This window comes from Castor canadensis, chromosome 6 (assembly GCF_047511655.1).
Source record: "Castor canadensis chromosome 6, mCasCan1.hap1v2, whole genome shotgun sequence".
Taxonomy (NCBI): Eukaryota; Metazoa; Chordata; class Mammalia; order Rodentia; family Castoridae; genus Castor; species Castor canadensis.
Window position 1 is genome coordinate 97,565,349 of NC_133391.1, and position 25,680 is coordinate 97,591,028.

Below are 25,680 nucleotides of genomic sequence, written 5' to 3' on the forward strand. Positions count from 1 at the left end.
AGTAGGCAATTTTAACATGCCTTGAAAAATGCTTCCTCCAGACTGCCTTCACTTGGTACCTTGGAAAGCAAAGATAACTATCGGCTTGAAACAAGCAGTAAAGACAAAAATAAATCCCTAACACTGCCATTCTTCTTAGATGATATGCCTTCCCTCTGACTTCTTTCCCATGCTGTTTTTGGTTTGGCTAGCCTACTGGTTTTGCCAACGGTTGTGTTTAGTCAGTCTGCTCAGAAGATTGCTGACTAACAGCTACCTTTATACCCTTGACTCAGGGTAATTAATACTAGAAGGATGTTAAAATTATATCCTTTTGTAATAGCAGTTGTTTTACTTTTTTTTAAATATTATAGTGGTTTACATATGGAGATAGCATTTATTTTAATATTTACATTGAGTTGCAACTCTTTACATGCTAATTTAATAATATGTTAATAAACTAGCAAATTATCTAATTTAAAAGATTTTAACTTTGATACACATGGATCCCTTTTTAAAAATTTCTTTTTAGCTGCCCCTCGAAACTCATTTCTCAAAGAAAACTGCAAACATAGTTTGCAGCTATTGTAAATCAACCAGCCTTTCTGTTTTATGTTGTCATTCATCTCTGCCCTCCTCCTTTTTTTTTTTTTTTTTTTTTTTTATAATTCTGTATAAGGACTAGGCTTTGGGTTTCCTAAATAAGAGGCAGTGAACTAAATTTTTGAGGCATGGATAGCTACTACTGCAGGCACCAGCAACACAGAAAGAACCCAGACCAGCTCTTGCCTCCAAAGAGTTCAGAATGACAGAGGGTGGGAAAGTTTGTGGTGCCTGAGGAAATTATTGAAGATACTTGCTGACCATAGCTTTACACAGGCTCCAGTAAGAGTCACAGCAAGACAAGTCCCCAAAATATGAGCACAAACAGAGGTGCTCATACTGCTTTGTCCTTCACTAAACTGCATCACTTGGTAAACCAGCAACTGGAACTCTGCCTTAAATCTAAATATGCCACAGATACCATGAATTGCTTCGCAGTGAGTTGATTGCTGTCTTCATCTAGCAAACTTTCAGACACCAGGGGTGATATAGTATAGACAAAAGCAAATATAACAACTTTGAAATGCTTCCTCTTATTCCCAACTGGCATTATCTAACAGACATTATCTGCCATAGATGACTTTATTTTTTTGTTTCCCTACCAAATACAGAAACTTGTGAAATTGTGTCATTTCTGTTGTAGACCATGTTCTTTTAATAGCACTCAGTTATTTCAGCTTGAAAAATAATAATTTTACCAATCTATGACACCTGCAGTTCTTATAGCTGAACTATCCCTTAAGACTGAACTATGAACATTATTAAAATAGCTGTTGACCTTGAACTGTGTGCAAGGCCCTTTCATAGATACACAAGATGAGCTTCTAAGTGCATTTAAAAAAAAAATCAAAATTTAAGGCAGGGGGGTAAAAAAAGTAGACTATGCCCAAGCCTCAGATCTTCTTTCAAACATTTAACACAAAAACTGTCATTCATTTCAGTGTGTGTGTGTGTGTGTGTGTCCTTTGTAACATGTAAACTCTTTGAACTTTATGCATCTCTTTACCAGTGGCACCTTCTTATGATGTCACAGACTGTCAATATTTCATATTATGTAATGGTACATAAAATCATGAACCTTCTCAAAATTGCTAACATCCTAGATTCAGTGAACCACAACAATACAGTGGAAGTTTGCTGCAATAAGATTTTATGTAAATAGAATTTTTAAAAGTTTCTTTCCTTGACTGGCTTGCTTATTATTAACAGCTCAATGTTAGAAGACCTGGAGAAATTATAGGGATGATATATTTTTTAAATGATTCTTGTATCATAACCTAAATTGGAAAGGGACAAGCATATGACAAAAAAAGTTCTCAACTTTGTCTTTGACCCAAAAGTGTTTACTTCTAAAAGTAACCCTTTACTAAAGTTTTACCATGCTCAGTTAATACTCACAATAATGCTATGGGGCAGATATTCCCATTTTGCTAATGATACACTATGGCTTCAAAGTTACACTGCTTGCTGAAGCTTACAGTGTTGTCAGAGATGGCAAATGGGTGAGGCAAATAATCCCACCTTAAGGAGTTAAGATTTCATTATGGGGATCAGTGCTTCTTATTTGTAAGAGCTCTCTGCGGTCCATGATGAAGTCTGAAATCTGGACTTTAAGAAATCTGCTCCTGCCCATGATAGCTAGATTCACTATGATGATACTATATGAATACACATGTATGCAGACATATATGCCTCTTCTCTGGAGACTTGTGACTTTCATCAGTTTGTCAGTAAGACCTGTGGACTTTGTAATGGAAGAAAACTACTTTCACGGATGAATGTCTTTCAAACACCTTTACAGACAATTCACATTAAGGCAAAGCAGTTTACATTTGGGTCCTTTACACACATAGGTGTGCACATTCATACAGCAGAAACAAAAGTTCTGCAACACATTATTTACCTTGACTTCATCATTGTACTCTGGTATTTTTTGTTTGTTCTATTTTGTTTAAAAAAAATCCTGGTCACAATCCAGTGAGTGAATAATGTCATTACCTTCCAGTAGGCCACAATTTTTGGCTTAAAAAACACTTCAAGAGCTCATCATCTCTTTAAAAAGTTTAGCCAGGGAGTCATGTGGTCAGACTTGCATTTTAAAATGCTCATCATGTAGCTGCCTTGACTTCAGTGCATCCTGAGCTGTGGGAACCAAGTGTTTGGAGCACTGGTATAAAAAGCAAAAGAAAATTGTTTACTTGTTTATGTTTTGTTAATAGAAAAATGTTAGATTTGAATATATATATTAAATGCTTATTCTATTATAGCACAAAAAATGGAGAGGAAAGTGAAGGGTAGCTCTGTTTTGATTACATGAGCACTTAGTTGGATAGTGAAGCCATTATTCAACATTTGAAATAGGTGAAAGCAGGTTGAGGGAGGAGACACAGGGTGTGTTTGTCCAGGATATGCTGTATACAAGCCATTCAGGTAATACCCCAACCTTATTCTATGAAGATAGAGCTGTCCAGGAGGTATTAACATTTGGAATTTGGACCAAAAGAATTTTAAAAAGCAATCCCAAAGGACATTTTCTAGAGTTCAATTGTACTTGGAAATCCAGTAGTAAGAAGAAAGAAGAGGTAGATTTACAGATCAAATTCTAGTGTGAAGCTGTATTTTAAAGAGTTTTATTTTCAACTGTGAAGAAACTGGTTTACATAAGAATAAAATTATGAGTACTGTTACTCCTGATTACTAAGAAGCTCCTTTTATCCAATTTTGTTCACACTAATACCAATGGCAAGATAATACAGGTGAGCTATGGTGAGTTAAAAGTCAATGGAAGAATATTCAACAATGAAAAGCTATGACAATTACAACCATAAATGGCAGTGGAAACTCCCAAGTAGGTAGGAGACCACATATGATATGACATCATTTTTATAAAGTTTCCTATCAGGCAGAATCAAAAGAGCAGATTGCATGGATTTTACATGTGTTAAAATTATTAAAAACCTAAAAGGGGAGTGATAACCTCAAAAGTTAGCCATGGTAGGAAAAAACAGGGGAAATAGGAGCAGGTAAATAGATACAATGCTACTGCTAACGTTCTAGTTCTTGGGTAGTAAGTTTACAGGTGTTTGTTATATCATCACACTTTGGAACTCTAGCTATATTTACTTGTAGGATCAAATATTCTGCAAATTAAAGCTTACTCTCAGCATTAGTTTTAAATATAATTGTCGTCTTCATGTGTTAAGTGAGAAAAACCAGAATTTACTTCAATAGATGCCTAAAAGGCATTTGTCATCTGTATTTACTAATTGTTTCATAAGTACAAAAGAAATTTTTGGAGATGTCAAGTTTAAATATGACAAAAACCTAGGAGAAAAGCTGAATATTAGAGGTTTAAAAAACAGGCTGACAAGGAGAATGGAAAAGGCAGGTCTTGAGAATTTATCTATAGCTAAACACCAGCCAAGTATCTTGCTAGTCAACTACTTGATAGAGTTGCTTTGTCACCTATCAGTGGAGAAAGAAAGTTTTCTCCCTGTGTGTGATCTCTCTCCCCAGTGGAAAGAAGGTACAGGCAGAGTTGATGGTGTTATCAAGGGTGTGGGAGGAGAGGCCATTTTCATTTCTGAGTTCACACTTGACATTTTGGAGCAGTGACATTGTGAAGTATCCTGAGGGAAAAAAATCCAATCTGGAAAGGACAGATTAGGGGAATTAAAAGCAGCAGTTAGAGAAAAAAAGGCACAACAATGGGGGGGGGGGGGAGGAGGGAAGCTCAAACAATGTATACACATGTGAGTAAATGTAAAAACAATAAAAATTTTTTTTAAAAAAAGAAAAGACAAAAGTAGCAGTTGGTTGAATTTAAAAAGGTGAAGTTTTTAGGAGGGCTAGTGTAACAAAATTCAGAATTCAAGAGAGAACTCATTAAGAACTAAATTGGGCCCACATAATACAGCGTTGGTAGGTAAGCACCTATAGGGGAAGAGTAGTGTTTTTATAATACTTAAGCTTAGAGTCTTTAATAATCACTCAATGTTATGTTGGGGATATTTTATTTAGAAAGAGAATATAAGGCATGGCCATATTTATGAATGTTGTAATACTCTGCTAATCCACACTAAGAAGTTCTTTCTTATTAATCTAAATGCTTTTTAGTTTTCTTTGTCTAGTTACGTTAGTCTTAGTAGGTCTTAAAGTAGGTCTTCAATTAGCAAGGGAGGTGTTTGAGAGTGTTTCAGTTCCAATGAACAGTAAAATGATTCTGACTTGTGTTGCTACAGCTGTCTGAAAGTTCTGTATTTGTCTATAAAGGAAAACTTTGTGCTAAGGGTGCTTGGTGATTTGTTTTGTTTCTTGTTTTTAGAAGAAGATAGTGTTCTTTTCTTTTGTTACAGTACTTAAAGAATAGGATAATTATGAATCCAGGATTAATTTTGGAGAAAGTCTTACATTTCACAATTCTGACTCTTAAGAGAAAAAATAAAAAACTTTCAAAAATACTTGAGGTGATTGAGTCATGAATGGCAAGTGTCATAATGATAAGCTGAAACATAATTTATTATTTTATGAGCCTTTTTTTAAAAGTGAGTGAACATTTTAGAATTTTATTTTAGAATAAAAATGAGTAATAGAAGTAAAAACAGTTTATTGGATTTCTCCTAGTCTTTCTTCATTCTCATACATCTGTTTTAAAAATTGCAGTGGCAGTATATTTATTGCTGTTTTTATATCCTGCCTTGTAAGCTTATATCATGAACATTTTCCTATAGTAAAAGTTATTTTTAAGTAGCTGCCTAGCATTTCATTGTATGACCACACTGTCATTTATTTAGCCATTCTCCCCTACTTAGTTAGTTTCTATACAACAATGGTAGTATAATGAACATCCTTGTGCGTAAATTTTTATTTCCATCTCCATTCCCTCAGTAAAGATTCACAGATGTGGAATTTACTAGGTCAAAAGCTGCAAATGTTTTTCAAGTTTCAATAACTGCCATGGAATTGCTCACCCTCCCCCCAGAAAGCTGCTGCTGCTATTTCCACAGCTCTTTGAAAATGCCTTCACAAGGTGCTTTCCGTGGTCAGTATTGAAGTCATGTTTTTAAATTTCAAAATTAGTCATTTGATAATGTTTAAAAACCGACAGTGTGATTTACTCAGTAATATCTGGCATAGGCAAAATATTGCAGTGTTTTAAGATACGAAGTTTTATCATGTCTTACCGTCTCCATCTAATATTGCCAGGAGTATCCTCATATTTCTTATGTTTCTCCCATTATAGTGGGGAGAGTTTTTATTGTAGTAATTTATGGACTCTGAAATAATGACCTTATTTATATCACTAATTTTTAAAATAATTATACTGTATCTAGCTTTTTGCATATTTTACTATTTTGACTTTCCTCTACTTGTTTATGGCTGCAATAGTTTAGCATGTTTGAATAATTACCCTCACCTTTAGATGACTTACCTTTAAAAAGAACATTGCAGACTTCTTGTGAAGCCTAGTGGTAATGGATATTCCCCTCCCTTCCTCCTCCTCTCTCTCTGTTCTCTCTCTTATACGTACGTGTGTGTGTGTGTGTGTGTGTGTGTGTGTGAGAGTGTGTGAGTGTGTGTGTGTGAGACTGTCTGTCTTTCCCTTTCTCTTCCGTTCTCATTCCATTGCATGGGGCAATGCAGTGAGTTATTGGCATTTTACTACCTCATGAAGTTCCATTGTCCTAGAGGAATTCCATGGTGTGTGCTACTGCCTAGCAGAATTAACTATCTAGACAATAATTAAGTAAAAGTTTTGTGATACGAATTATACAAATACAGCAAATGCTCTAAATGTCCATATGTAAATATTTACCCTCCCCCCTTTTTTTATTTGCCCCTTTTTTGATAGCGTCTTTTTCTCTGTGAAGAAAAAGGTTTGGTGGCTTTGCCAATAGCCCCACCATACCACCCCTAGAAATCTTTTTAGTCCTATGTTTCTTATAATCATAAATAAATTTTTCTAAGAGGCTTGACAGGCCCTCTTATTTACAGTAGATTTGCCAAGTATCTTAGAAATCAGGGCTATGTGTAACCTATAATTTACTTTTTGATGTGCTATGTATATCAATAGTTGTGAAATCAGGAATAGTTTTATTCCTTTATAGACTTAAGGAGAATTACCAAGTAAATTTGACTTATAAAAATTGAATAGGAAGAATATGTTGGAATAGACCGTACCAGAGGAATGTATTTTTACATCAGATCCTTGGAAAAAGATCTATAAAAATTAAAAATACTAACAGCTTTATTCATTTTTAGTGCTACTTATAGCTTTGGCACAAGAACGCACACATTTTAAAAAATTATTGCTATCTATGAAGATTGAATGCTTTAAGGTAACAAGTTGTGGCTCCCATGAGAAACCTTAATTCTATTTTCTTTGATTCTTTGTTGTGTTGTAGCCAGTATCTGGGGCTCTCTGGGGGCTCTGAAGGCAGCGTTTTTTTTTTTTTAATAGCTAGGGCACTAGGGAAGCACTGTTTGCTATCCTTCTAGAGTAGCAGCAAGCATCTGTAATTTTTCATCCTTCCATGAATACCTGTTGTGGCTGATTCACTCCTATACCTTACTTCTGTATTTTGAGTTTGGGACCATTAAAAATATTGCTATTCTCTTTGGTTGTTTGTTTTCCCAAGTAGATTCTTTGGCTTCTATTTACATCAACACTGAAGCTTTGACCTAGACTAGTTTGACTATTCATAATAGTCAACTTTTGATTATCTACATAGGTGCTTGTTCATATTCTTGACCATTTGAAAATTTAAAAATCAAACACATCATTATGCTAAGGAAGACATTTGTGTGCTTGTATCAAACAGGTTGAAATCAAGTGGGAGCTCTCCAATATTATCCTTATATCACTAGAGCAAACACTTTTTGGCATCTACTGTGTGCCAGGCATTATGCCAAGCACCTTAGGTGGGCTATCTGTAGATTTCGTAGGAGGGGTGTAATATCATCTACATTTTACTGAGAAAAAACTTGGGTTACTGAGACTAGTTACTTGCCCAAGGTAAAACAAATGGGAGACTCTGGAGTCAGAATGTGAAATTGGGCAGTGTGTTTCAAGAGTCCGTGGTCTGGCATACTAGATAGCGATTAATTTGGGCTTCCCCTTTTCCATCTGTGTTTAAAAGAGAAGCTCATACTCTTCCCCCCTCCCCGAAGGAGGCCCAGCTTAGCACTGGAAACAGAAAGGGGTTCAGTACTAAAGAAAGCATATTTAAAAGGAAAGAGAATATGACAATAGGATCCTATTTCCTATCTTTAGCATATTTCAAATGGTCAGCACTGATTCCCATCAAAAAAGGCATGCAAAGGTACCTGTTTTTGTGTATGTTATTTTCTAATTTTCTTTTATGATCTGATTGCAATGTAATTAGTAAAAGAATATCTTCCGAATATTGCATGTCTTATTGCAGTTTCTCCTTTCTTAGGTAAACCATGGCTTTTTGCCTCTGGTCCCTGGGGATTCTGAAAGGCTGCCACAATGGCTGCCTCAGCAGTCCCAGTCCTTCACTACCCTTTCCTCAACCACAGCAGCTCTGATTCTATTTGTAATGCATACTGGGTTTTCTCATAAGATTTATTTTTGAAAAAAAAAAAGCATTCTGAGTAGCTTTAAAAAAAAAAGGCTTAAAAGTAATTGACAATGGAAAACAGAAGGAAGAGCTAAATATACTTCTAAATCTGTGTGGAAATATTCTTCAGACTTAACTGTTGTTTATCTTAGTGAACTTACAAGTTTTTATGATGACGTTGATTGGGTTAGGCTGAAGCCATGTGTTTAGCAAAATGTAGGGCCTGGGCCACTTTTTAAAACCTCTGTTGGTCTTGTGAACAGCTCACATCTGTCAAGACCCGGTCTCTCCACTAGGTTTACACAACTGCTGCTGACTGCCCGGGATAGATCTTAGACCTGCCTGTGTCTGCTGGCAGTTCTTCCTGGCATCATGCAAATTGGCTTCCTTCAAGGCTACAGGGGAACAAGAGAAGAATGGCAATGAATTGAAAGTTGCCAGTCATACTTAACATTTTTTCCTTGTAGAATTCAGATTTGGGCTTTGTTTCTGAGAAACAAGTCATTTTTTTTTTTTAGAAAATAAACATGTGTTTTTTACTAGACCAGAGAATTACTAAATTTAGAACTTTTTACTGTGGATTACCTAAGTCCTTTAACGTATAAAGTAGTTTTAAAGAGATTGGACCATATTTTCAAATGGAATTTGGTGAGACCATAGTATTTCTGTGTTTTAATAAAGATGAAAAACACTTTTAAAAAGAAAAGCATGTAATATAAATTTAAATCCCACAGGTCCAGGAAGCCACTTGGTTTGGGGACTAAACATAGCACAAGAGAGGTCAGAAACTTTCTCATCCTGATATTTGTACATGTTGGCTTTTACCCCTCCTTTCATTTTATTTTATGCCTTCTTTAGGGAGTCCTGTTTTCCCACAGACTCTTAATTTATCTATTTCAAATACATTTAGAATTTTATATGTATATAATATCACTGGTATAAGATGTCTTCTAAGTGGATTTAATCCAGTTCCAAGTTTCTTTGTGTGTATGTGAAAGGCCATAGTCTTGTCTTCCTAAGACCTCAGTCTGGTGGGAGAGAGGGGCACACCAAATCCTCAGGGTTCAGCATAGTGCAGGCAGCAGTACAGAGGAGGAACTGTGGGCACCTGAAGAAGGGACTCTGAACTGAGCTGTAAATAAAGGATAACTTAGCACTAGCTAAAACAAGGTGAAACACATTCCAGTGTATTCTGGTGCCTAGTGGCACAGGATTACTAAGGTGGAGAGTGAGGCCCAGTTCAGTTGGCTTAGCAACAAGAGTGCTGGTATACTGGGAAGGGAACTCTGTATATTGCATAAAGGTGCTTAGACCTATACTTTTAAGTGTAAGTACAAGAGAGCTATGAAAAAATAAATGATGCTTGGATCTGACATGTCAGATTAACATTTTATAAGAATAGTTTTGATAAGAGCTAAGTGATTAGGAGATAATAGCTGAATGATTTAGAAGATGGGATTGAAAAGGGACCAACATGGAAGCTGAAAGACAAGAGTTGTCCAAGGCAAGAGTTGAAATTAAGCCAAAGCGGAGAAAATACAAGAGAACATACATATCAGAAATAATTTAGGAGGAAAAAGCAGTAGGATTCATGATGATTTTGAAGTTGAGAGGTCTAGCGTGGAAGGAAAGAGAATCAAGGGCTGACTCCCCAAAATGCCAGTAACTTTAGTAACTATGAATATTGCTTTATTACCTGGAAGATAGACATTGTGGGGAGATTTAGAGATAAGATGATAATTTAGTTCATTTCTATGTAAGCATTGATTCTACAGAGTATTTTAAATTTTTGGAAATGATTAGTTAATAAAATTAAAATGAAGTGTAGCTTTATGATAAGAGCTGCTGACCTTATTGGGAGGTTTTAGTTTTTGCTACCAAAGAAGAATTTGTACTTAGTCTAGGCATGACCACATTTTGAACAAATTACTTAGCTTCTCTTAGTGGCTCTCTCACTTTTCTTGCAAAGCTACTTTAGCATTCAGCTCAATTTGTATTTTGTTATGGTTGTCTTTTGTTGTTGTTTTTGAGATAGGATCTCACTGTATAGCCTACACTGGCCTCAAATTGGAGATCCTTCTGCCTGTGCCTCTCAAGTGTTGTTGTTACGTGTGTACACCATCACACCCCCTGCACTTATTTTTAAATGGAAACCGTCATTCTTTCATGCTGCATAAGCCATATATCTTTTCCCTGATAGAGTATTTCTAGTTTGTGTTATTTGCATCTTTCCCCTACCAGTAACCGTCAGCCCCCTTCTTTCCTAGAAATACCCAACTACCAACCACCTTACACCCAGCCACCTGGTTTCTTCTAAATAATTTTTAGCCATGAAGCTACAAATGAGTCATAGCAAAACTCACCTTGAAGCATCTTTTTAGATGGTGAAACCAACATTGGTCAATTGTATTTAAAAAATAAATGTGTACTCAGCCAGTTAATGGATTCAGTTAACTTCAGGTATTCCTCATCATATCCAAGATATTTGTATATATAAGATACTTGTATATATAAGATATTTGTATATATAAGATATTTGTGTATATAAGATATTTGTGTATATAAGATATTTGTATATTATAAGATATTTGTGTATATAAGATATTTGTATATATAAGATATTTGTATATATAAGATATTTGTGTATATAAGATATTTGTATATATAAGATATTTGTGTATATACACACACACACTCAAGCAATTCCATTCTTCCAGGCAAAACATCTTTACTTTTCATTCTTCACACAAATATGTCTAGGGTGCTGCCTCCTTTACTTGTAAAATACATTCCAGAATTTTCCATTTCTCCTATGTCCTGATCCTGATCACAGTCAGATTGCTCCTAGATTCCTATACATATGTGCCATAATAGCAATTATCTTTGTTAGTTTTATTCAGTAATGTATCACAGAAATTTAAATATTTCCCAACACAATAACACTCAGTTAATATCTGTGGAGTAAATGAATTAAATGAGTCAATCAGTTAAATCAAAATCACCTCATTGGAAACACCAACATCTAGAAGACTAGTTTTGTATTAATAGAGTTATCATCTTAAGGGAGCCAAAAACTTGTATTTTTGTATTAAGGGAGCCTTTTTTTTTTTTTTTTTTTTTTCAGTTTCAGTTAGATAGGAATTTTTAAAATTTAATACTTTATTTTTTATTTTTAAAAATTAATACTTTTCATTCCATAAATGACATTGCTTATAAATTTCAATTATAATCATTTTTGAATGTTGCCATCAGGGTTTTCTCCAAAATGACCATAAATTTAAAGGAATACATTAGGGATGAAAATGCAACTCTTAGGAATGATTTTTCTAATAAGTTTGTAATGCTCCAAAACAAAAATGGCAATACTCAGTGTTAGGTGCTCTACTCTCTAATCCAGAACTACTACTTCAGAAATTCTACTACTGGATCTAGAGGAGACATATGGAGAATAATATGAAAAACTACTCTGTCTTACTTTTCTTCTTCCTTAATATATATCTTACTAAATGGGAAGAATGTAAGGAAATGAATGGACTTATTTAGTCCTGAATTATTTATTTTAATTGCTATTTGACCTGAATTTTTTGGATAACTGCCAGTATGCTCCTTGTGCTGGATGAATTTGACATTTCATACTACTCTACTCAATAAAGTATCTATCATGAAACTCCAGATGTTTCTAGCATGTGTTGGAATCATCCCACCTCCTGCTCTTCCCTATCAATAGGACTGCTTATCTCTTACTGATGTCTCTAATACTGTATCCCCTTTCTACTCCTCTTCAGACACCCCAGCATTGGTTTGTACATGTGGGCTGATCTGAGAGGCTATTTTTTTTTCCTTCCTTAAACCTGTAATGTTGGGTCTAGAGTCATAACTGCAGCTCCAATTTGAAAAATAGGACTTGTGGCTTTCAGGTTAAGGTTTCTGTTTTCTGTTCTGATTTTTAAATTGTCTGTTCTGCCCCTACATTCTGATTTTTAAATTGTCTGTTCTGCCCCTACACTGTTGAACCTGAATAGTACATGCAAATATTTACCTCCAGCTAAACTATTTTCTAGATCGTGAGGAAATCAGAATCAAGAGTCTTGAAGAATTCGAGGGCAACAGCATTTTAATGTTTAAATGCTTATAGCAAGTTTTATTTCTACCTAAGCTTAATATACAGTCTACATACTTTATAAACAATAAATATAGTATTCAAATAATACTGAGACAGATTGGTTTTCTGAGATTAGTGGGATGTAGGAGGTGGGTTCTGAGGTCACACTAATTGGGAGACAACTCTTCAGTTCAAAGGATCTACAGCAAAGAGAGCTGTCTTGTTTGACCTGGCATTTTCCAAATTTGTTCAAGGATAGTATCCTCTTCTAAAATAAGGAAATGCTGGTGGAAAGAACACAGTTGGGTTCTAGTCCTGGTTTAGACATTAATCAGTGTTTTTATTCATTCAAAAAATATGTTTTGAGTGATTGCTTTGTGCTGTGCACCATTCAAGATGCTAGTAATACATTCATGAAACACCAAAGGCCTCTGTCTTTGCAGAGTTTACATTCTAGGAACCATGGAGCATAGGGCTGGGAATATAGGGAGTAAGATTTTAAGTATGGATATGACCTTGAGCAAGTCACTGAACCTCTTTGTCCCTAATTTATAAAGTGAAGAAATTAAACCAAAAGATCTTGGGTGTTCTACCCCTATGGTTCTACTTTAACCCCCCAAATCGTTATATCAAACAGTGGTACTCCTGGTTTATGAGCATTTTTAGTCACCTTAGCAGAAAAGGTTGGATAGTAATGCTTATTGAATCACTGCCAAAGAAGAGCTGTACCACTTAAGTCATTTGTAATATCCACAAAAAGGCAAAGTATTTAAACATATTTTTTAAAATGATTTATTGGTCCTGTTTTTAGTCTAGCATATACTTCAGTCCAACATGGAGTGGACAGTATTTGGCTTAAGAGTAGGAAACAACTGCAGTAAAGGTACCAACTATTTTTAAGTAAATATTAGTGTACATGTATGTGAAAGTTGCAGCAGTGTGCACATTGCACTTCTGCCCTAGATCCTTATGTAAATAGTAGGTCTGTGACTTGATGTTGAAATGACCTTTCAGACAGTATTCCATTGCCACATGCCTGAGCTTGTACCTCAGAGTAATTAGAAGCTTTGGCTTACACATCTTGGTATACAGTGTTTATGTTAATTACAAATGTCTGAAAGTTTCCTGAAACTTTTTCTTTGTAGCTTTTTGTCAAAGACAGACTGGAGTTTGGGAGGAGAGTTGTGGATTGTGGGTCCTAAGCCTTTGATTTTTAGTCTCTCATTTTTGGAATGAAAATTAAAATCTTCTTTTCCAGTTGCCCAGACATGGTGTTACATTTTTATACCTTTCATCTTGAGTAAGAAACTGTTTGCACTCACACAATCTTTAATACTTTCAAAATAGTATTACATTTTCAAAGTACAAAGTAGATGCAAGGTTTGTTTGTATCAGTATCGAAGTATATCCTCAAGAATGAAATGGACATACAAAGTAGCACTTATGATTATAGCTAGCAACTCTGCATTACACTTTGGCCCATTGGCAGGAAAGCAGGGGATTTTTTGAAAAGAGAAGGTCATATATGACAATTAGAGCATATGGGAGACAGAGGACTTCATAACTAAACTAGGGGGCTCTCAGAGTGGGTCTTTGAGACTGACTGTTCAAGGTCACCTCTGGGTTGGGTCTGAAACCTTGTCTAATCCAGAGCCATTTCAGAGAATTCGAGTTTCAGAAGAATGTATAGATAGGCACCACCCTTCTGTAATATAGAAGCCTATCTTCCTAAAGGTTATGAAGCATTTTCTTAAGAACCAGCCTTCAAATTGATGGAATAGAAGGAGGAAGGAAGGGGATGAAATGTACTAGGGTCAGATTTGAGGACTAAGTTAACTAGTATGGGAAATCAGTTCTGAGATCTGACTTAGGAACAAACTTAGAAGACTACCCCTTGGTGAGAGAGGAACTCTCAATTTTAAGTATTTGAAGTTTTTCCTGCTGGCTAAATGCTTTTAAATTTTGGAGCTCCCAATCAGAGGAAACTGAAGAACAAGTAAATGTGTGTGAGCCATATTTAAAGAATATTTAGCCATTCTATGGCTCATGTGTACTCATCTTTATACTTTTCATTTCCTTTGGACTAAAAGTTAAAACTGGAGTAAGTGTCTCAGATAAGTTTAAAAGGGGCCCTTTTCACTTGAAATAAAAGACACCATTTTTCCTCCACTTCATTGACTTTCAGAAGTCAGAATTATGCTTTTTTTTTTTTTTTAAAGGACTGACCTAGCTCTACTTCTAATCCAAAATTACTCAGCCTTGGCAGTTGGCAGTATCTTTGTCCTCATAGTAGATTCCTATAACACCCTCCCAGTTCAAATGTCTCCTGGGAGGCAAAATCACCCCCTTTTTGAATAACTGTTATTTTAATCTATGTATATCATAAGCTTCAAAATAGTTTTCAGTGGATACATAGAATGAGTAATATGTACTATTAAAAAATTAACTTTGTTTCTTTTTAGCCTGATTATTTCCTATTCTAGTTGTGCTTATATTTTGAAATGACTAGTTTTGTTTGTTTGTTTTTATATTCAAGAGACTTCTAGAGAATGAGAACATGGAAGTCTCCTGTATCCACCATCAGGCCAGACCCTAACACACTGAGAAGTGTACACAGTGATTACATCATACAAGATATTTTTGTGATTGAACTCTACAAATTTAGACAATACTGTCATTGTGTATGTGTTTATTTGAAAATGAAATGAAAAATGTTTAGGAAGAATTCTTTCACCTTAACAACAACAAATATTACTTAAGAAGTTGGGGATATGAAAAGTCTACGCTTAATATAAAACTTTCCTATAAAGCTGTTAAGTAGACATCTGAGCTAAAGACTCTAGTAGTTAAATTATAACTTCTCAGTGAAAGAAAGATGAACATATATAGAATCTGAGTGCAAACTCAAATCACTCCTAAAAATAATATGTATCTCCTTCCTAATCACACACTTCTACTTTTTAAAAATGCAAGTTAGAATCTCACAGATTGGACGGTCTTCCATTCTCTGATGGGTAAAGTCCTGTTGTATTATCCAAACTCATCTGCACAAAAGGAACACCTTAGGCCTAAACGGAAGGAAAAACTTGATGTGGAGACAAGGCCTCAACCACTATGAAAAATCACCCCAAGGAGATTCTGAGATGGAGATGAAGGGGTTAAGGGAAGGATGGATGGGCGTTAAAGGAGTTATGGCCAGAGAAAGGATTTTATTCAGGTGTCCATACCTTTCCTCCCTGTCCACCTCCAATCCCAGGCTTTAAGCTACCTTTAGGCTATGGTACCCATGCCTTCTCTGTCAGTGGAGCCTTGTTCTCAGGAAAAGAAAAGCAGACCTCAGTGTGCTGATACACTGGCATGCAAATGGACTTTATTTAGGTTCTCTGTGTCCCACACAAGCATTCCTTTGACTCCTGTTCTCCCTGCTGCTATAAGCTTAAGATGTTGCCAGTATGTGTGCAGTCTAGGCATGGAGTTTACACACCCAGTAAGACAGCCCGATGAGTACTTACAGGCAGAGTAAGTTAAGACTTGTTCAAAAATAACAGCATTTTAGAACTGGGGGGAAATTGGGAGATGACAAAGTAATAGTAGGGTCCCCAAGAGATACTATTTATAGAGTAGATAAAAATGTAGAGGCTTGTTTCTCCAGGGTTTGGTACTAATTTAAAACAAGGTATAAAAAATCATTTAAATTCATGGGTAATGAAGGCTGTGTGGATTATTTTCTAATTATGAGCATCTCTGGTGAAACTTGGACCTTTCCAGTTCACACAAACCACAGTCTTCTGAATCTTCTTAACCTGATTCTTAACTTGAAAAGATGTCATTCCTTACTTACTTCTTCATGTTCATTCATTTCTTCAACAAATATTTATTACATACTTTCTCTGTGCCAAACACTAGAAATTTTCTCCCTTTTTACCTTTATTTTAAAGTGTTGCAGATGTTAATCCCAAGTTTTTCTTGTAGGTCTTTTGAGTATCTTTAGATGGTTAAGTCAGAGGGTATCCTCTGTAAGAGTAGAGGTCACACATGTTTCTGCTCACTAGTACATTCATAAGTGTGTCACACACAATAGCCAGGTAGCTCTAGTTCTTAATCTTCCAGTAATAGAAAGGACAGATTTTTGAGGAGAAGAATGAGTATTATAAAAACATCTTTCTCCTCCCTACTTGTCTACTACTAAGAGTGAGTGTTTGGAGGCTGGAGGGTGGGAACGCATATTTTACACACTTGCCAACAATCCCTTTTTTAATAATCACTAACAGCAGGACAGCCTCTGCAGACCCAAAGTTTTAGGTGCTGAGAAAAAAGGAGAAGTAGTTGAAAAGACAGCAAGAAGATTCCTATTTGAAGAAAGAAAAAAGATTACAAAAAAAAAAACAAAAAACTTCCAATTTGTTCATTTATTGATTTCCTACCATATGCCAGGAAATGTAGATGATGCAGGGCCTTGGTCATCTAGAAAAACACTGTCCCTTCACTCATGGGACTTCCTACCAACTAGGGAAACAGACCTTGAGCAAGACTAAGCAAACATATCAGTGGGTTCTACAGTGTTGCCTGTGGTTCATCCTGGGAGTGACCTGCAGAATTTTCTCTGTGGGCTGCTTGACCCTGTTGTATAAACATGAGGATGAATCAGGAATCATGGGGCAGAAAAAAACACTCCAGCTGCGCATTGCCTATGAATATAATTATGGCATTAACCTTGTACTGCTAGTTATTCGTCTTCAAAAATACTATGCTAAGAACTAAGAATTAAAAATGAAATGGTGTTTTTATTAAAAGAGCAAAATATTGAGATATGAGCTATTTCTCAGAGATCATTTTAGTATACGGAAGCTGTTCATCGCAGTATCATATCAGTCATTGACAAAACTTGTATAGCTCACAGGAGGAAGAATTTTTTTTTTTAACAAATTCACTAATAACCATTCCATGGGAACTGTAATCATTGCTGGTTTGAAAGAAAGAGAATTCCTCTTGTAAGCTAATTACTGAGCAGAAGTGATTACTGACACTTAAGGGAAGAAAATGGAAATAAAAATGTGGTGAGTTTAGGCATGCTTGTCAGATTGCTTGAATTATGTGGTCATTTAAATGCTGTAATGATATATATCAAGAGGGTTATAAAATAATTCACTTGAAAAACAAGTAAGTCAGAAGATCATGAGATCTTCTCTGGCAAATCTGTAATTTGAGGTGTTTCTCTCTTTCCCCTCCCCCCCTTTTTAGCATGTCAAAATTCCCAAAAATGATCCCCTCAATGAAGTACATAACTTTAACTTCTATTTGTCAAATGTGGGCAGAGATAACCCTCAGGGCAGCTTTGACTGCATCCAGCAAACATTCTCCAGGTAAGTACTTTTCAAGGTATGCCGAAGGGAAAATTTTTACTTAGAGAGTTTTTAAAAATTAACAAAGTACTTATTAGTTGTTCCATAATTATTGAATTGCATTGCATAGTTCATTTATTTAAAAATTATTAAGCACCTACTATACACTACAAATTGTGTTCATCACTGGATAAAAACTTTCTTAAGTTTCTTGTCCTAAGGGTGAGGCTTTTAAGGTACAGAAGATATGTTACCTGTAAAATAAGGAGTTTTTAAATTAAAGAAAATTTTTGAGGATTAAAAAAAAAAGTTGCTGATTGCATTTAAATAAGAGAGTCTTATATTGTACTCAAGACTTAAACCCAAAGGTAAAGGAAGAAAAACTAAATATCTTGTGTATCTTCTTCCTGTTTCCATCTTTAAGCCTTGCTTTAAGGGTTTAAAAAAAAAAAACCAAAAAACCTTCATTTCAAAACAGTCTGGAAATTTAGACATTAACCCCAGTGTAGCAGTCACTTGTCCTGATTTAAAAAAAAAAAGAAGAAGAAGACAGGCAGATACACCCACCCAGGAGTCCCATGAACCCTAATCTTCTGAAAACAATAAACCATTTGTTTCACTTTGGGTTTTTTGTTCATTTGTTTGTTTGTTTTTTTAATAAAGCTGGGCCCTAGAGTAGGGGATGTTTGTTCTTCTCCTGGATAGACACAAAAGGAGGTTGGGGGACTCTCATTTTCTTGGAGTGTGAGGCCCAAAGTACCCAGGCCAGTTCATCTTTGTGGCTCATCTGTGCAGCACTTGAAACTGTATAAGCACTTACTTTCTGTAGGAGAAAAGAAAGAAAGCTGAGGTTCAAGCATGAACAGGAGGTAGTGATACAGAATAAGACATATCACTCATTTAGAGTTCTAAATTTAGAGTTCTAAATTTCTCTTCACACTTAACCAAATAATTTTGTTTGTTTACCGTGATGTGCCATTTTCTCTGAATACATATTGATTTGTATCATCTATTCCCCCAAACTTGTATTTTTAGCATGATTGCTTATGTTGTAGATTATATTGCCTTTTCTACATTGCTCCAATAGCCACTAGTCATATGCAGTTACTTACATTTCAAATGATAAAAATTAAGTAAAATTTAAAATTCCACTGTTCATTCACAGGAACCACACTTTACAGTCTCAAAAGCCACATGTGGCTATCATAGTAGACAGCACAGATATGGAACATTTCCACCATTGTAGGACGTTCTATTGGACAATACTGTGGTAGACTGTAGAATCACCAAGTATGAGTCCTTAGTGATTACATAGGTCAACCCTTTCATTTAACAGATATCTTATTGACAGTTACATAGCTGTCTAGTTAGTGTCTGGGCAAAAAGAATTCAGTTTTCCTAACTTGCAGCCCAGTATTCTTTATACACCACAGGGCACACCGATATCTAATTGTGGTGCCATCACCTGAGATGCCTGCCTTTATGTAATTTATTATAGTAGGCCATTTTGACATCAGATTAAGCAGTGTCTCCTTAGAATCTTATTAAGAAATTTAGTCTCCTCTTCAAAACTAGTCATATCATAATAAGTAATATGCTTTCATCCTTATAGATATCCTCTGAGTTTTTTTCTATCTTATTTGTTTGGAGAAGGATTTAAGGTTACTTACAAAACTATCCATAATACAGCAAGAGAACACAAACAGTTACTGTGAGAAAATCCAGGTAAATGCATTCAGTATGATCCAAAATGCTTTATAAAATGATGTAATATCATTTTATAATTTTACAACTGAAATTTGTCTCTGTGGACTCAAAAGTATTCAAATTCAGTTCTCAACCTGGCAAGCAAAGTTGTCTGTAATTGGCTCCATCCTTTCTATTCAATTTAATTTTTATTTTTTCCATGGATCTTGTCTCTACTACAATACTTCAAGCTCCTCAGAAGCAAGGATTTTCTTATACCCTTTTTCTAGTCTCAGTGCCATATAAGCTCAAAATAGATGCCCAATAAATAGCTTTTCAACCAATATGGGCTAGTCTCCTTTGTTATCTCTCCTTTTAAACTTTCCAAACCTCACCTTTCTCATATGTAAAACGGAAGCTCAGTCAAAATTACATTTCAGAAATTCCTTAAATCTCCTTGTTTATAGGCTTAGTGAAAATACAGTTTGGGACATACAATAATGCCTACTCAAGTGGAGAACAGAGAGGCAGACCAAAGAAAGATGAAGGTCACAATTCTACATATATGCCCTGGCTTTAAGCTTTATTTTCAAGTACAGATCTTTTTTTTTTTAATCTTAACCAGTGTAAACAGTATCTTTATCATGATTGGCACTAGGTTAAGCTTATTCTCACTTTAAATTACTTGGTAATAGGGAGGAATATTAAAATACAAACTCTCTCCCACCAGACCTTTGCTGTGTTGTAGTCATTCCTCTGACTCTTCCCTAGCATCCAGCTTCCCCTGAGAGCTAAGCCTCCATTCTTGCCTTTTACTGGTTTTTCAGCATTCAGATATGCTCAAGTTTGTGTCATTAACAAAGAGGGTGGGGGCTGGGGAATAAAGAAAAAAAATCTTCTCTTGCACTTCTGGCTTCAGTCCCCACCAATGCACTAAAACTGCTCCCTCAAAGGGTCTATGACCTCCTTGCCCCTAAATCCAGTGGATGTTTACAGACTCCTTGTTCCATATTCCTGGCCAGCATTTCGCAGGATTGATCACTGCGCTGCTCGAAGCACTATAGTGCTTTCATGAACACAGTACTTCCCTGGTTTCCCTCCTAGGTCTTTAGCTGTGGCTTTTCAGTTTCATGTGGTCTTCTTTTCTTCCTCTTGCTTAAATATTAAATGTTCTTCGCACTTGGTTCTCTACTGAGACCCTGCTCTCCTCATTCCTTCAAAGTCGCCAGTCACCAAAGTCCTAATTATTGCTGACCTTCCATTTTTTAGTTCATTGTCTCAACTAGGGGCAGCTCCATACACCTACTAACCTGGACATGATCTTTAACTTTTCTCCCTGTGTCTAACCACTGGCCAAATCCTGTCAATTCTGCCTTCTCACTATCTCTGCAATCTATTTATTATTCTGCATTCTTACTGCTCTACTCTTGTTCAAGCATCATTTTCTGCCTAGAGTCCGTCAGTACTTTATAACTGGTTTCTTAGCTTTTGCTTTTGTACCCAACTTCTTCCCCACCTATTCTCTATCCAGACTGATCTTCCTACAATACAGATAAGATATTTTCTTTGTTTTTGGCATCCATCGTTCAGTCCCAAATCCATAACCTGACCCCCAAAACCCTGCAAGATACACTTTTCATTGTCTCTTCAATCTCATCTGTCATTATTTTTTCTGGCTCTCTGGCTAAACTGAAAAACCTTGTTTGCTCTGGTCTTGTACAAATTGGTTAATCTTCTGAAATACTTTTGTCCTTTCTCCTCCTTATCCAGTCATTTTTCTAATCAGGTCAGGTGTCACTTTCTCTAGGAAGTACAAATGAGGTGCCCTTCTTAGGGGACCCCTGCTCCATGGCATTTGTCACACTATTACAATTTCCAGTTTCCTCATCTTTGCCACCCATTAGAGGAAAGGACCACATCTTGCATGCCAGTTTGTTTTAGAGCTATATTTGCTTTTAAAATATTTTATGACTATTACCACAATCCCCCTAACATATTATTTTGAAACAAAACCGACTTCTGAGTTAGTATTAACAATTGTTTCAGTGGGATTTTAAAAAAATACTTCTGCAAAAATTACTTGCTCTATATTTTCTTAAATATTTTCTATATAAAAATTTAAGGAAGTAGTAAATACAAATCTATATATCTTTGAGGACTTTGGACTAACAATACAAAAGAAGGCTATTATGTTTTCAGTATTTTAGCTTTAAAGCTGCTAATTTATTTAATAATATAAAGAATTACAGTGAGTCAGTTCTTAAGCATGCGTACTATGGCTCTACTAAAAGTAAACTTTTAAACATCTCTCATGTCAGTGGTAGGTAATCTTAAAAATAGTCGACTGGAAAATGAAAGCAAAACTACAATGCCCATTGGAACTCTGGTCTTCATTCCAAATACTAGTTATTTTTCAAATTCATGGGTTTAGTCTCTGAGAACACATTTTACCCATTCTATACAGAATATGGCAAAAATAAAGAGGAAGAACTTAAATATTTAAATAATCTTTACATTTAAAAATTACTTTTAGTTATTTTAGGATTACAAACTTATTTAAGGTGTGCTGATTTTAGAATAATACAGTTCTTTCTTGCTTGCCTGTATTATGCAAAATTAGGGTCATCTCTAACAAAGCCACTGTCTTACTTGACAGCTCTGGAGCCTCCCAGCTCAATTGCCTGGGATTTATACAAGATAAAATTACAGTGTGTGCAACAAACGACTCATATCAGATGACACGAGAAAGAATGACCCAGGCAGAGGAGGAATCCCGCAATCGAAGCACAAAAGTTATCAAACCCGGTGGACCATATGTAGGTTTGTATAGATATCTTTCTCCCTCTTGCTGATTGATTGGAGTAATTCAAGATCACCGTAGGTAAATACTGGTAATATTAACTTAATAAAAACAAATTAGTTTTCAGAACGTTTTGCATAAATAACAGCTTTTTTTTTTTTAAAGTCCTTTGTTCTCTTCAGGCTGCTGATAAATTGAAAAACAAATTTTAAAGTTTTATGATTGTCCTAAGCCTTGAATCCTCTGTTGGCTACCTATTATTTTACAATACTGGGATCTGGTCGTGTTAGTATGTGAGGTTGTAACAGTGGTACCGTTGTGTTTTCTTTGTCAATAGATGATGTAATTTCAATGATGGACAGTGTGGTTCTTGTTTTGTACTTTTATAGGTCTGTTTTTATAGTAAAACCTATTAGTCAAATTTCTTAGTTGACTTGTTGCAGACTTTGCTTGTATATTCAGGTCTCTGTACACAATAAAGAATTCTTATTGCATAAGTATAAAATGGGATTACGGCAGAGCATTTAGGGTAATGATTTTTGGTACCTCAGTTATAATCCTTATTCTTCCCTTAATTAAGACCCTGCCCCATCCCCATCATATTTATCATCAGTTCACTCAAATGTGAATCAGATGGAAGGGAAATAAAACCAGACCAACAAGATTAGTCTGTCTTTAAGAGCAGTGTCCTGAACAACTTTAAGAAGTCAGTTCATAGTCACTACTAACAATAATAGAGTGATCAAGAGTAAGGACAAGCCTTTTGAGTCCCTGGTCAGTTTAATAACTCAAGTCACCATCATAAATGATGAAAGGATATTACTTTGGAAAGTTAAATGCTTATAAAAATAGTCCCTTGTAAAACCAAATCTCTTAATCAACATCTTTCCTGGCTTCATACAACTCAACTTCTATCTTTTCCCATTGCTGATACATCTATAATACATTCAGCTTTGAGAAGTTCTACTAGTGTCTTTAATAAGTATTTCTTTGGAACAAAGCCAGTTCTCCTAGGACTTGGTGCTTAGCTTAGATACATTTAGTTTGGTTTAACAACAATTCATGACTTCCCCAGGTATCTATTCCCATGGGGTCCAGTTCCCTGACTAGTAAGTTACCAGCAATGAGATTTTTCACCTTCGCTTTCCTAGGGAGTGAGGTAACAACTTCCAGCCTCTTTTCCTTTCCCCTCACAAGTAACTTAATTAGCTGCCTGTGTTAGTTGACTAAATCTCAAATTATTTTTAAGATCTACAAGATCTTCTATGCTTAAGTTTTAGTGTAAACTATGCATTATCTGTCCTTTTTTGAAAGTGTTGTTTTAATCTACCATTTTGCAAACAGTGAGACACATTTTTACATACAACAAAGGAATAGACATCTCAAATCATCAAAAAGACTATTTTTCCTCCCAGTTTAACTGGCTGAAAACTCTCACTTCACAATTTAGTCCAAGGCTTAAAAATCAGCAGTGACTACTGCGCTTTTCCACTGAAAAGCTGTCCCTGATGTCGATGTGTTTTTGTTTGTTTTGATACCATCAAGTACAGTTCATTTATAGCTTATACAACAAACTTTTCAAAATACAAACTCTCATAGACTGCACTTCCAAGTGGTACTGGGAATTTGAGGACATGCAGCGTTTCTTATTAGGAACTACAAATAATTTATATGCATTTTAGGGGCGACCACAGGAAATTTGAGGTTATCAAAGTTTAAATCAGAGCCCTGTAATTATCCCTGCCAGACCAAGCAGACGGTTCTGCTTAGCCTTTTCCTGTCTGCTTTCTCTTCATTGTACTGACCACTCACTGTCACAGCACCATGTAACTCTGTGGTCTTAAATCTTGTCATTGAACTCCTCAGCCTTTTATTCTCTAGGTCATATAACTCCAGTTCCATTTAACTTTTCTTGATATGGTCTGTACTCCAACTCTATTTCTGTTGCTCATCTCTGGCTATCTCCAGTTCCTCACCTCAAAGTTCAAAACTGGACCAAAAAAGTTCAAAACTTAATAAAAATATGGATTATAAAGGTGTTTTGTTGTTATTTTGGTGGAACTGGGGTTTGAACTGAGGTCTCCAGACTTGTAAAGTAAGTGCTCTACCACTTGAGCCACACCTCTATCCCAATATGATGGATTCTTAAACGCAAGTATCCTGGTTGGATTTTCTGTTGTTTCTTTTGATTTTTTTTACTCTTCTATGTCACTTTTTGATCTTTTTCTTTTAACCTATCCATTGTTGAACCTTTGCCACATCGTTCCTTCTGCTACATAGCTCAGTTTCTATCTTCCTGCTTTTTACATTATCTCAGACCTATCTGAATTCAGTTCTTTAAATATTAGTCAGTTACCCTTTAATACTAATATTGTCCAACACTTGCTATACACATGGTGTTGCTGCTTATCTGAATCTCATGACCCCTCTTTGAAGCAAGTTATGATTATCTCTTCATTTTACATATCAAGTTGTCAACTCAGCAATAGCACATGGTATGGGCATGTCCTCATGAACAAGTTGTATTCTCTGCCTTAAACAGCAGGCATTACTTCTTTAGTTCATAATTGACTATACCATATTAAATGACACCAAAAACTTACCTATGTCAGCCTAGGCACCTGCAGAACAAGGTTTCTTTCAGCAATGTCAGCCTGGGTGGAGGCAAATGAGAATAATGCTGCTCCTTCTGTGGTATGGTGGTGGCATGATGCCAGGTCAGGCCTCTGCTAGCTGAACTAGGGCACAAGCCCTGCTAAGGGATGAAGTCTGTGCTGCTAGGGATCTAGGGAATCACCTGGCCTAGTCACCAGGAGTATGAGCTTCTGCAAGTCTCTTGTGGGCTAAAAAAAAAAAAAAGAAAAACCTTTATGCTGACAGGTGGTGGAGAGGCTTTCATCTAAAAAACATGACTGTTATTTCTTCAGTAACAATTATACTTCTAGTTGTGACATTTATGTCAGGGGTGAACATTATCATATTGTTGTAATCTCTCACCTTTGTTTAAGAAAAAAACTAGGACTAGTGGAGTAACTCAAGTGGTAGAGTACCTGCCTAGCAAGCATGAGGTCCTGGGTTAAAAATATAAAAAAAGGGAAAAAAAAAAAAAAATCACTAATCACCACTTGTAGTTTACCAGTATCTTAAGACTTCTCATTGACTTCTCATTGATTCCTAAATTCTGGAATTTTATTGAATTGTAAATCTTTATTTGCACTAATATTTAATTAGGTATACAAAATAGCCCAACTAATATCTAGGACTTTATTTCCAATTTCCTCAACTTCTCCCCCATCCTCTTTATTTTTGATGGTTTAGCACATGTTAGCCATCTTTATTGTCTTAAATATTAGAGAAGGGGTATTTGAACTACATAACAACTAAGGTCCTTTATGGTTCTAACATTTTCTGCCTATTGAGTATATATATTTTATAGTAAATCTTTGAGAAAGTGATCTTTCTTTAATGCAAAATAGTGGAGATGAATTCCATTGCAGTGAATTATGTGTCTAACTACGACAAGAGTCCACATTATCATGGCCCTGCTGATGCTTTTAAAACCTTGAGTCTGTGTTGCCAGGGCAT

The 25,680-nt window shown here is 35.6% G+C and overlaps 1 protein-coding gene across 5 annotated transcripts in view; it reads left to right on the plus strand.

Annotated features, from left to right (window-relative positions):
• The window catches only part of Ell2 (elongation factor for RNA polymerase II 2), a 71,076-nt gene that overhangs the window by 22,351 nt on the left and 23,045 nt on the right, over positions 1–25,680 (plus strand). For 3 of the 5 annotated variants that reach the window (XM_074077051.1, XM_074077052.1, XM_074077050.1), the window contains 3 exons: positions 14,804–14,948; positions 17,509–17,630; positions 21,952–22,115. In XM_074077051.1, coding sequence (XP_073933152.1) covers positions 14,817–14,948; positions 17,509–17,630; positions 21,952–22,115 — 418 coding nt within the window. In that variant the 5' untranslated portion in view covers positions 14,804–14,816. The remainder of the gene's footprint in view (positions 1–14,803; positions 14,949–17,508; positions 17,631–21,951; positions 22,116–25,680) is intronic. The other 2 variants (XM_074077049.1, XM_074077048.1) reach the window with 1 other exon arrangement.